Source organism: Oncorhynchus mykiss, chromosome 7 (assembly GCF_013265735.2).
Source record: "Oncorhynchus mykiss isolate Arlee chromosome 7, USDA_OmykA_1.1, whole genome shotgun sequence".
Taxonomy (NCBI): domain Eukaryota; kingdom Metazoa; phylum Chordata; class Actinopteri; order Salmoniformes; family Salmonidae; genus Oncorhynchus; species Oncorhynchus mykiss.
This window is the reverse complement of record NC_048571.1, coordinates 38,572,670-38,585,677: the sequence shown is the minus strand read 5'-3', so window position 1 is coordinate 38,585,677 and position 13,008 is coordinate 38,572,670. Positions and strand designations below refer to the sequence as shown.

Genomic DNA, 13,008 nt, shown 5'->3' with positions numbered 1-13,008 from the left:
GTCATACAGGAGAGATGGAATTGAGAGAGAGTGAGATGCAGTCATACAGGAGATATGGAATGGAGAGAGACAGAGATGCAGTCATACAGGAGAGATGGAATTGAGAGAGAGTGAGATGCAGTCATACAGGAGATATGGAATGGAGAGAGACAGAGATGCAGTCATACAGGAGATATGGAATGGAGAGAGAGAGATGCAGTCATACAGGAGAGATGAAATGGAGAGAGAGATGCAGTCATACAGGAGAGATGGAATGGAGAGAGACAAAGATGCAGTCATACAGGAGAGATGGAATGGAGAGAGAGAGAGATGCAGTCATACAGGAGAGATGGAATAGAGAGAGAGATAGAGAGAGTTGCAGTCATACAGGAGAGATGGAATGGAGAGAGAGTTGCAGTCATACAGGAGAGATGGAATGGAGAGAGAGTTGCAGTCATACAGGAGAGATGGAATGGAGAGAGAGAGAGATGCAGTCATACAGGAGAAATGGAATGGAGAGAGAGAGAGATGCAGTCATACAGGAGAGATGGAATGGAGAGAGAGAGAGACAGTCATACAGGAGAGATGGAATGGAGAGAGTGAGATATGCAGTCATACAGTAGATATGGAATGGAGAGAGAGAGAGAGAGATGCTGTCATACAGGAGATATGGAATGGAGAGAGAGAGAGAGAGATGCAGTCATACAGGTGAGATGGAATGGAGAGAGAGAGAGATGCATTCATACAGGAGAGATGGAATGGAGAGAGAAAGAGATGCAGTCATACAGGAGAGATGGAATGGAGAAAGAAAGAGATGCAGTCATACAGGAGAGATGAAATGGAGAGAGAGAGAGAGATGCAGTCATACAGGAGAGATGGAATGGAGAGAGAGAGAGATGCAGTCATACAGGAGATATGGAATGGAGAGAGAGAGAGAGAGATGCAGTCATACAGGAGAGATGGAATGGAGAGAGAGAGAGAGATGCAGTCATACAGGAGATATGGAATGGAGAGAGAGAGAGAGAGATGCAGTCATACAGGAGAGATGGAATGGAGAAAGAAAGAGATGCAGTCATACAGGAGAGATGAAATGGAGAGAGAGAGAGAGATGCAGTCATACAGGAGAGATGGAATGGAGAGAGAGAGAGATGCAGTCATACAGGAGAGATGGAATGGAGAGAGAGAGAGAGATGCAGTCATACATGAGAGATGGAATGGAGAGAGAATAGGGGCGTGTCTGTTCTAGTGACTAAACTCTCCAACGTCTTGTCTATTGTGTTCTCTGACCTACTGCTGCTTTGACTTTCAGAAGTTAATTAAAAATATTCTAATTTTACAACCAAATCCAAAACCATTGTGGTTGAGTGCTCAGTAAGTACCGCAGAATGTTATGAGTATTATCAGATGGGTGTCTCCAAGGGCAGATAAAAGCAGGAGGAGAGGGACAGAGATGGAAGGAGAGAGAGAACTGGAAAAATAACGTGAGCGAGAGAGAACGCAAGGAGAGGAGAATGAACGACCCTCAGTCCGTTCACGTCCACAGCTGTATCACCAACGCTCCTGGTTTTCTATTACGTTGTGATGACGGTAACACATCTACATCCATGCAGTACTTTGTGTAGTCGGCTTCAAACTCAACCAGATACTGTTTCAGAACGAGATACTCTAGACAGACACAGGATGGGTTCCAATGGCAGCATGGCCGTAAGAGCCGCGCTGTTCAGTCTCTGATTGTGCAGCTTCCTCTTTGTCTTCTCAAGAGTTCTTCCCAATAGACCTGCTAATGTATGTAAATATATTGGCGGTAGTGTTTTTGAATGTGATGTGTATTTTAATGTTTGTTAATGCAACTAGAGTACCAGTCAAACATTTGGACACACCTACTCATTCCAGGGTTTTTCTTAATTTTTACTGTTGTCTGCATTGTTATTCGAACACATATGGAATCATGTAACAACCAAAAAAGGGTTGAACAAATCAAAATAGATGTTATGTTTGAGACTCTTCAAAGTAGCCACCCTTTGCCTTGATGACAGCTTTGCACACTCTTCACTATTATTCTAAATACCGAACGGTTCCGTATGGTTCATTTAGACTGGTACTGTACTTTCTATTCCTCTCTCCCTAATGCAGGTCTGTAGGCCAGTCTTCTGAGCCCTCAGTCTCAACAAACTGCTGCAGTCAGCACTGGGGGAAGGTTTGTGTGTGTGTGTGTGTGTGTGTGTGTGTGTGTGTGTGTGTGGGCACGTGTGAATTGAAGTGTGTGCAGCTGCTCATATGGAGAGAACATGGGAGAGAGACACTGGTGTGGTCTCAAGTGGGGGGGCTTATCTCTATAGGGGGGAGTTTCTGTGTGTGTGTGGGGGGGGGGAATTACCTCCCGAAGGGGGGGTTAGGAGGTTAGTGGGGGAGATACACTACTGATTTTGCTTGGCCATGGATTTGACCAGATTTAAAATGATTAGCTAATGATCTGCACTCCACATTATCTAGTTCAGTTCAAGTTCTTCATCTATTTGTTTTAGGCTCATCTTCAGTAATAGCTTTTTGGAATGCTCCCAAATGTGTTTTATATAACAAAGTACCAACATCTTACCATTTCATTGACCATACCTCTTCTGTATTTGAATAACGACATTATTTGAACCCCGAGTTGACAATGTGTCTCACCTGAATTGTTCAGGGATGCAAACTAGTCACCTTTCTGTGAAATTCGCTGTTTTGAACTCCAAAATATGTGACCTATGCGACTTGTGTAAATCCGATGAGACAAGTTTGGGGGGGGGCTTTGAATCACAAATGGCTGTAAGCGAACGAGTGATGTGGGTTTGGAGCAATACTGGATTCAATACTTTGGAGCAATACTTTGGAGCAATACTTTAGCTGGATGCCAATAGAGGTGAAAGGAACACCACACACTTTCCCCCTTTCTCACTTTTCAATAGTGGATTAAAAGGGGTATGCCAGGTGTTACTCTCATACTGAAAGAGATCAATTATGCTAACAAAGGTATCATGCTCTGCTGGCACATTGTAGAACAGATGTCCACAGGCAGAAAGTGTACTAATGTGCAGTGTAGCCCAAAGATATTGATTTTATGTTTCCTATACCACTTGTGTGAGTGAGGGGGGATTATTACATGTTTTACTCTGAACGTTATTTTTGCACACATGTAGCCTTGTGCACTTGATCGACGTCTACTATAGTGGCCACTGTAGAGCAAAAACAGAATGCCTGTTTCTACTTTAACATGTTTTTCTACTTTAAGTGCAGTATTTAGTGTGTGGTCACAAGCGTTCTATTATAAAGGCTGTAATGGCTAACTGCAATATTAGTGTATTGTTTTTTTTCTCCCAAAACTTGAGTGTCATTTGCAGTAAAGTCTAGGCAAGAAATAACACTGGATTGCTTTCTTGACATTTTTTAGCTGTGAGTTAGGTTCACGTTACCCACTTTTTATTTTACACACACTGACTGATCATGCAGATCATATTCTTTGTTGTTGAATTAGTTACAACCTGCATTTACCCCTAGCAGGGATTTTCTTTTGCATGTTTCAGTGTCATCTTTTTGAGCCCTCAGCAGTTTGAATCCCTGATTGTTTTGGAACAACGTTTGAAACTTTTAACTGTAGATTGACCATGACTGTTTTAACCCCTCGTTGACCCCGTGTCTCTCTTCTCTCCTGCGTTTGAAGGATCCGTCCCCAGATGGCGAAGGAGAAGATTGAGGGCTGTCACGTGTGTACGCTGGTCACGCCCGGAGAGCCCCAGATGTTGCTGGGTAAAGACAAGGCCTTCACGTACGACTTTGTGTTCGACATCGACTCAGCCCAGCAGCAGATCTATGCTGCCTGCGTCCACAAACTCATCGAGGGCTGTTTCGACGGATACAACGCTACGGTGTTTGCCTATGGACAGGTACTGTGAGAGAGACACACACACAGACACACACTCTCACATGTGCATACACACAGGCCTCTTTACACTACATTACTTTGATGACATATACTAGTCCCAGGAAATATACGTTCTAGAGACGGCTCTAGATTCAAATCTTTTTTTCAGAGATGGTAACTTAATACCTTAATTGGAGGAGGGGTGGTAGGGTTGGACGGAAAATAAAGGAAATATTTTTTTTTAAAGACGTGTGTGTGTGTACGTATATTTTATAAAAACACTACCGTTCAAAAGTTTGGGGTCACTTAGAAATGTCCTTGTTTTTGAAAGAAAAGCACATTTTTGTCCATTAAAATAACATCAAGTTGATCAGAAATACAGTGTAGACATTGTTAATGTTGTAAATGGCTATTGTAGCTGGAAACGGCTGATATATGGAATATCTACATAGGCCCATTATCAGCAACCATCACTTCTGTGTTCCAATGGCACGTTGTGTTAGCTTATTCAAGTTTATAATTTTAAAAGGCTAATTGATCATTAGAAATCAATTGGAATTATGTTTGCACAGCTGAAAACTGTTGTTCTGATTAAAGAAGCAATAAAACTGGCCTTCATTAGACTAGTTGAGTATCTGGAGCATCAGCATTTGTGTGTTCAATTACAGCCTCAAAATGGCCAGAAACAAAGACCTTTCTTCTGAAACTCGTCAGTCTATTCTTGTTCAGAGAAATGAAGGCTATTCCATGCCAGGAGTGGGAGGCCCCGGTGCACAACTGAGCAAGAGGACAAGTACATTAGAGTGTCTAGATTGAGAAACAGACTCCTCACAAGTCCTCAACTGGCAGCTTTATTAAATAGTACCTGCAAAACACCAGTCTCAACGTCAACAGTGAAGAGGCGACTCCGGGATGCTGGGCTTCTTAGCAGAGTTCCTCTGTCCAGTGTCTGTGTTCTTTTGGACATCTTAATCTTTTCTTTTTATTGGCCAGTCTGAGATATGGCTTTTTCTTTGCAACTCTGCCTAGAAGACCAGCATCTCGGATTCGCCTCTTCATTGTTGACGTTGAGACCAGTGTTTTGCAGGTAGCCTAGTGGTTAGAGCATTGGGCCAGTAAACGAAAGGTTGGTGGATCAAATCCCCAAGCTGACAGGGTAAAAATCTGCCATTCTTCCCCTGAACAAGGCAGTTAACCCACTGTTCCTAAGTTGTAAATAAGAGTTTGTTCTTAACTGACTTGCCTAGTTAAATAAAACATTTTTTTTTACAACATTATCAATGTCTACACTGTATTTCGGATCAATTTGATGTTATTTTAAAGGACAAAACAATTGACATTTCTGAGTGACTCCAAACTTTTGAACGCGTGTGTGTGTGTGTGTGTGTGTGTAAACTAGAGGTCGACCGATTTAATCGGAATGGCCGATTTAATTAGGGCCGATTTCAAGTTTTCATAACAATCGGAAATCGGTATTTTCGGGCGCTGATTTTAGATTTTTTTATACCTTTATTTAACTAGGCAAGTCAGTTAAGAACACATTCTTATTTTCAATGACGGCCTAGGAACGGTGGGTTAACTGCCTTGTTCAGGGGCAGGACGACAGATTTTCACATTGTCAGCTCGGGGGATCCAATCTTGCAACCTTACAGTTAACGAGTCCAACGCTCTAACCACCTGTCTCTCATTGCACTCCACGAGGAGCCTGCCTGTTACGCGAATGCAGCAGAAGCCAAGGTAAGTTGCTAGGTAGCATTAAACTTATCTTATAAAAAAACAATCAATCAATCATAATCACTAGTTATAACTACGCATTGTTGATGATATTACTCGTTTATCTAGCGTGTCCTGGGTTGCATATAATCGATGCAACGCTGGGGGATGATTTAACAAAAGAGCATTTGCGAAAAAAGCACAATCGTTGGACGACTGTACCTAACCATAAACACCAATGCCTTTCTTAAAATCAACACACAGAAGTATATATTTTTAAACCTGCATATTTAGCTAAAAGTAATCCAGGTTAGCAGGCAATATTAACCAGGTGAAATTGTGTCATTTCTCTTGCGTTCATTGCACGCAGAGTCAGGGTATATGCAACAGTTTGGGCAGCCTGGCTCATTGCGAACTAATTTGCCAGAATTTCACGTAATTATGACATAACATTGAAGGTTGTGCAATGTAACAAGAATATTTAGACTTAGGGATGCCACCCATTAGATAAAATACCGAACTGTTCCGTATTTCACTGAAATAATAAACATTTTGTTTTCGAAATGATAGTTTCCAGATTTGACCATGTTAATGGCCAAAGGCTCGTATTTCTGTGTGTTATTATGCTATAATTAAGTCTATCATTTGATAGAGCAGTCTGACTGAGCGATGGTAGGCAGCAGCGGGCTCGTAAGCGTTCATTCAAACAGCACTTTTGTGCGTATTGCCAGCAGCTCTTTGCAAGCACAGCGATGTTTATGACTTCAAGCCTATCAGCCTAATGGCTGGTGTAACCAATGTGAAATGGCAAGCTAGTTAGCTGGGTGTGTGCTAATAGTGTTTCAAATGTCACTCGCTCTGAGACTTGGAGTAGTTATTCCCCTTGCTCTGCAAGGGCCGTGGCTTTTGTGGAGCGATGGGTAACGCTGCTTCGAGTGTGGCTTTTGTCGATGTGTTCCTGGTTCGAGCCCAGGTAGGAGCGAGGAGAGGGATGGAAGCTACACTGTTACACTGGCAATACTATAGTGCCTGTAAGAGCATCCAATAGGCAAAGGTATATGAAATACAAATGGTATAGAGAGAAATAGTCCTATAAATACTATATTAACTACAACCTAAAACCTCTTACCTTTGGAATATTGATGTCTCATGTTAAAAGAAACCACCAACTTTCATATGTTCTCATGTTCTGAGCAAGGAACGTAAGCTTTTTTACATGGCACATATTGCACTTTTACTTTCTTCTCACTTCTCTTCTCACTTAGTTTTTGCATTATTTAAACCAAATTGAACATGTTTCATTGTTTATTTGAGGCTAAATTTATTTTTATTGATGTAAAATAAGTGTTCATTCAGTATTGTTGTAATTGTCATTATTACAAACAAATACATAAAAAAATCGCCCGATTAATCGGTATCAGCTTTTTTGGTCCTCCAATATTGGTATCGGTATCGGCGCTGAAAAATCATAATTTGTCGACCTCTAGTGTAAACTCAGCAAAAAAAAGAAACGTCCCTGTTCGTCAGTGTTCTGCCATGGCCAGCGAAGAGCCCGGATCTCAATCCCATTGAGCATGTCTGGGACCTGTAGGATCGGAGGGTGAGGGCTAGGGCCATTCCCCCCAGAAATGTCCCGGAACTAGCAGGTGCCTTGGTGGGTGGGGTAACATCTCACAGCAAGAACTGGCAAATCTGGTGGAGTCCATGAGGAGATACTAACTGTTACTTTTGATTTTGACCCCCCCCCCCCCTTTGTTCAAGGACACATTATTCATTTCTGTTAGTCACATGCCTGTGGAACTTGTTCAGTTTATGTCTCAGTTGTTGAATCTGGTTATGTTCATACAAATATTTACACATGTTAAGTTTGCTGAAAATACATGCAGTTGACAGTGAGAGGACTTTTTTTTTTGCAGAGTATGTGTAACAGTATAACTTTAGACAGTCCCCTCGCCCATACCCGGGCGCGAACCAGGGACCCTCTGCACACATCAACAACCGTCACCCACGATGCATCGTTACCCATCGCTGCAGCAAAAGCCACGGCCCTTGCAGAGCAAGGGGAACCACCACTTCCAAGGTTTCAGAGCAAGTGACATCACCGATTGAAACGCTATTTAGCGCGCACCACCGCTGACTAGCTAGCCGTTTCACATCCGTTACATATGCTTGTATGTATATAGAATTTACAATTACATTGATGGAAGCTACAGTCTATCCGCAATATTAAAGGGGATCTACCAGTAGACAGCTTTTTTTCTCTGTTAGCCATATTTAAAATGAAAGGCTTTTAAAATATTTGTTTGTGAATTGTTGCATTGATCAAGTGTGCAACTTTATGTGCAATATGGTTTAGATGAGAAGCTCCTGTGTAGTTCGAATAGCTAGCCTTATTTTGTTTGTCTATATACTATGGTGTTTACTATATGCTAATATCTGTTCACCTACATGAAGCAGGAATATAGCTTTGGACCTACCACATCTAAGGCTAAAGTAAGGATAGTGTAAACAGAAAAGTTGCAAATCTGATGTTGAAGAAATAAAGATCTTACGACACATTTTTGACGAATATAAATACGCACACACACACTGCTGAGAGCGGCCATTTCAAAGAAAGGTCTATAACTGTGATATGTGGTTGTTTTTTCCACTACTATACTTAGACCCGGCTACTCAACCCTGCACCTTAAAGGCGGCTGCACTATATACAAAGACATGGAATCACTGGCCACTTTAATAATGTTTGCATTTTATTCTACTGTATTTAGTCAATTTCACTCCGACATTGATTGTCCTAAAAATGTATGTACAGTTGAAGTCGGAAGTTTACATACACCTTAGGCAAATACATTTAAACTCAGAAGAATTCCCTGTCTTCAGTCAGTTAGGATCACTACTTTATTTTAAGAACGTGATATGTCAGAATAATCGTAGAGAGAATGATTTATTTCAGCTTTTATTTCTTTCATCACATTTCCAGTGGGTCAGAAGTTTACATACACTCAATTAGTATTTGGTAGCATTGCCTTTAAATTGTTTAACTTGGATCAAATGTTTCGGGTTTCGGGTAGCCTTCCACAAGCTTCCCATTCCTCCTGACAGAACTGGTGTAACTAAGTCAGGTTTGTAGGCCACCTTGTTCGCACACGCTTTTTCAGTTCTGCCCACACATTTTCTCTAAGATTGAGGTCAGGGCTTTGTGATGGCCACTCTTATACCTTGTCTTTGTTGTCCTTAAGTATTTTGCCACAACTTTGGAAGTGTGCTTGGGGTCATTGTCCATTTGGAAGACCCATTTGGAAGACTAATGTCTTGAGTTGCTTCAATATATCCACATAATTTTCCTACCTCATGATGTCATTTATTTTGTGAAGTGCACCAGTCCCTCCTGTAGCAAAGCACCCCCACAACATGATGCTGCCACAACCGTGCTTCACGTTTGGGATGGTGTTCTTCGGCCTGCAAGCCTCCCCCTTTTACCTCCGAACATAACGATGTTCATTGTTGCCAAACAGTTCTATTTTTGCTTCATCAGACCAGAGGACATTCTCCCAAAAAGTACGATCTTTTCCCCCATGTGCAGTTGCAAACCGCAGTCTGGCTTTTTTATGGCTGTTTTGGAGCAGTGGATTCTTCCTTGCTGAGCGGCCTTTCAGGTTATGTCGATATAGGACTTGTTTTACTGTGGATATAGATACTTTTGTACCTCTTTCCTCCAGCATCTTCACAAGGTCCTTTGCTGTTGTTCTGGGATTGATTTGCACTTTTCGCACCAAAGTACATTTATCTCTAGGAGACAGAACTCAGTGTCTCTTTCCTGAGCGGCTGCGTGGTTCCATGGTGTTTATACTTGCGTACAATTGTTTGTACAGATGAATGTGGATGAGCGTGCTACCTAGGCGTTTGGAAATTGCTCCCAAGGATGAACAACGACCCTTTTCTGAGGTCTTGGCTGATTTCTTTTGATTTTCCCATGAAGTAAAGCAAAGAGGCACTAAGTTTGAAGGTAGACCTTGAAATACATCCACAGGTACACCTCCAATTGACTCAAATGATGTTAATTAGTCTATCAGAACTTCTAAAGCCATGACATCATTTTCTGGAATTTTCCAAGCTGTTTAAAGACACAGTCAACTTAGTGTATGTAAACTTCTGACCCACTGGAATTGTGATACAGTGAATTATAAGTGAAATAATCTGTCTGTAAACAGTTGTTGGAAAAATGACTTGTGTCATGCACAAAGCAGATGTCCTAACTGACTTGCCAAAACTATAGTTTGTTAACAAGAAATTTGTGGAGTGGTTGAAAAATGAGTTTTAATGACTCCAACCTAAGTGTATGTAAACTTCCCACTTCAACTGTATTACTTAATTCCATTCTTTTACTTTTAGATGTGTGTGTTGTTGTGAATTGTTAGATTCTACTGCACTGTTGGAGCTAGGAACACAAGCATTGATTTGATTTGAATGCACTGACTTGAAGTGACCAAATTGTGATGTGTGTGTGTGTTATAAATAATGTGTGTGTGTGTGTCTCTCTCTCTCTCTCTCTCTCTCTCTCTCTCTCTCTCTCTCTCTCTCTCTCTCTCTCTCTCTGTTTCAGACAGGATCAGGGAAGACTCATACCATGGGGACAGGGTTTGACATGAACGTGCAGGAGAAGGACCAGGGTATCATCCCGCGGGCTGTTCGTCAGCTGTTCCTGGGCATCCAGGAGAGGAAGACACAGGCCCAGCAGCAGGGCACACACCCTCCAGAGTTTAAAGTCAGTGCACAGTTCCTAGAGGTAAGAACTCACACACATACAGTAGGCAGGCACCCTCAAACACACGCAGTAGCAGCAGTAGCCCCTAGAGTGGGATATTGTATCATGCACGCACACACAGACACAGACAGACGTGCGCGCACACACACACAGACAAATGAACGCACACACAGACACAAACGCACAAACACGTACACACAACACAGACACACACACACAGATGTGCTCACACATACACACTCAAACATATACACACACAGACATGCACAGACACACACACAAACAAACAGACACGCACACACAGACACATACCACACACACACAAAGATGCGCGCACACACACACACACACTCAAATACCACCCAGTTATTTGGGCCACCCACCCAGTTCAGAGGAGATGAAAATCTCTCTAGTATAAAATATTGTCGTCCAGGGACGCGTTGTATGTTGTCATTTGTCATTCTTGCCTTTGATTGAGTGTGTGTATGTATGTATGTATGTATGTGTGTGTGTGTGTGTGAGGATAATATGAACTTTAACCAGATGTGAAGGGGATGCAGGGATCAGCCCTGGTGAAGCTACAGGACGTGACATTGTGATGACAGCTGAAAAAGGAAACAGGATCCTGACGACTGATCTGATGTTTGTCATCAGCTGTGATGTTACCCAGAATGAGAATATGAACAGACAGACGTTTGGGAGACATGAGCTTATATGTGTCATTGACATTAACTGGCTGTAGCAAGAGGTGCCTGGTACACACTCAGGTGTCTGGCTTGTAGTGAAGTAATATTTGATATACAGTATATGTATAATACCAGTCAAAAGTTTGGACACCTACTCATTCAAGGGTTTTTCTTTATTTTGACTTTTTTCCTACATTGTAGAATAATAGTGAAGACATCGAAACTATGAAATAACACATATGGAATCATGTAGGAACCAATAAAGTGTTAAACAAATCAAAATATATTTTATACTTGATGACAGCTTTGCACACTCTTGGCATTCTCTCAACCAGCTTCATGAGGTAGTCACCTGGAATGCTTTTCCAACATTCTTGAAGGAGTTCTCACATATGCTGAACATTTGTTGGCTGCTTTTCCTTCACTCTGCGGTCCAACTCATCCCAAACCATCTCAATTGGGTTGAGGTCGGGTGGTTGTGGAGGCCAGGTCATCTGATGCAGCACTCCATCACTCTCCTTCTTGGTCAAATAGCCCTTACACTGCTTGGAGGTGTGTTTTGGGTCATTGTCCTGTTGAAAAACAAATGATAGTCCCACTAAGCACAAACCAGATGGGATGACGTATCACTGCAGAATGCTGTGGTAGCCATCCTTGTTAAGTGTGCCTGTCGTTAGTTCAGGTGTAGGCTGTTTGTCCGGTCATTGGGTTATCAGTACTGATGATAAAAAGACGTTGGCCAGGGTTAATGTGTGTGTGTGTGTCTGTGTGTGTCCTGTGAAGTGGGAACTTCTGAGTTGACTCTTGACCTCTCACATCCTTTAACCTTATTGCTTCCTAAAGGTGAGAGGTAATGTAGTACACCATTTGATCCTTGCCCTTTCATCGCTCACTGTCTACTGTGTGTTTGTGTGTGTGTGTATCTAATGTATGTGTGTGTGTATTCCAGCTGTACAATGAGGAGATCCTAGATCTGTTTGACGGAGCCAGAGACCCAGACTGTAAGAGCAGGAAGTCTAATATCAAGATCCATGAGGATGGCAGCGGCTCCATCTACACCACCGGAGTCACCTCACGACTTGTCAACTCAGAAGAAGAGGTGTGTGTGTGTGTGCGTGCGCTATGACTGGGCGATATGGACAACTTCACGATATGGAAGATTCACGATACACTGTATATCTTGATTTAAAAAATAATATTCTCAAAATAATCTTTGTTGTACAGTTAAAGATGAAATACACCTCATTTCTAACAGTCAGCAATTTCCTAATTGAATTCAGGGCTTGTGAAATTATACCTAGGATAAATATAAGCCTTCCAGAACCATAAGACCCACTGATTTTATCAAAATTGTTTTACCTGATTTTGTTGTTGTTGCAGTAATCACTGATCTGGCTTTCAAGTCTGTCTATGAGAATGCCCTTTTTGTTACAAATTTCACCAGAACCATGCATAATGCACATTCACTAATAATGAGAAAAATCTTGCAGCCGGCATTATATAAAATGAACACAGGTTTCAAACAATATCTCAAGCACAAGCCCACATACTAGTGAGTAGCCAGCTAATCTTTATATTTCAAGTTTTTCTATCTTGGATCTATTTGCTATTTGCTAACTTATTTCTCAGAATGAGAACGAGTTGTCAATTCCTTATATAATTGTGTTTTATGCTTATTGCACAGACTAGACAGCTAGTATAACAGTCTTTGGCTTAAATGCTGCTAGCGGTACATAGTGCTGCTAGCGGTACATAGTGCTGCTAGCGGTACATAGTGCTGCTAGCGGTACATAGTGCTGCTAGCGGTACATTGTGCTGCTAGCGGTATATCGTGCTGCTAGCGGTACATAGTGCTGCTAGCGGTACATAGTGCCGCGTGAAACAAACTGAGCACACATTTGCCAGATTCATTGATACTCCTTTTTGTAGTATTGTCTTCTCTGCTCACAATATGAGGAGTTGAGACA

At 41.8% G+C, this 13,008-nt stretch overlaps 1 protein-coding gene across 5 annotated transcripts in view; it reads left to right on the top strand.

Annotated features, from left to right (window-relative positions):
* The window catches only part of LOC110527715 (kinesin-like protein KIF21B), a 127,460-nt gene that overhangs the window by 73,714 nt on the left and 40,738 nt on the right, over positions 1-13,008 (top strand). For all 5 annotated transcript variants that reach the window (XM_036983213.1, XM_036983210.1, XM_036983211.1 and 2 more), the window contains exons 2-4: positions 3,677-3,899; positions 10,194-10,376; positions 11,991-12,140. In XM_036983213.1, coding sequence (XP_036839108.1) covers positions 3,677-3,899; positions 10,194-10,376; positions 11,991-12,140 — 556 coding nt within the window. The remainder of the gene's footprint in view (positions 1-3,676; positions 3,900-10,193; positions 10,377-11,990; positions 12,141-13,008) is intronic.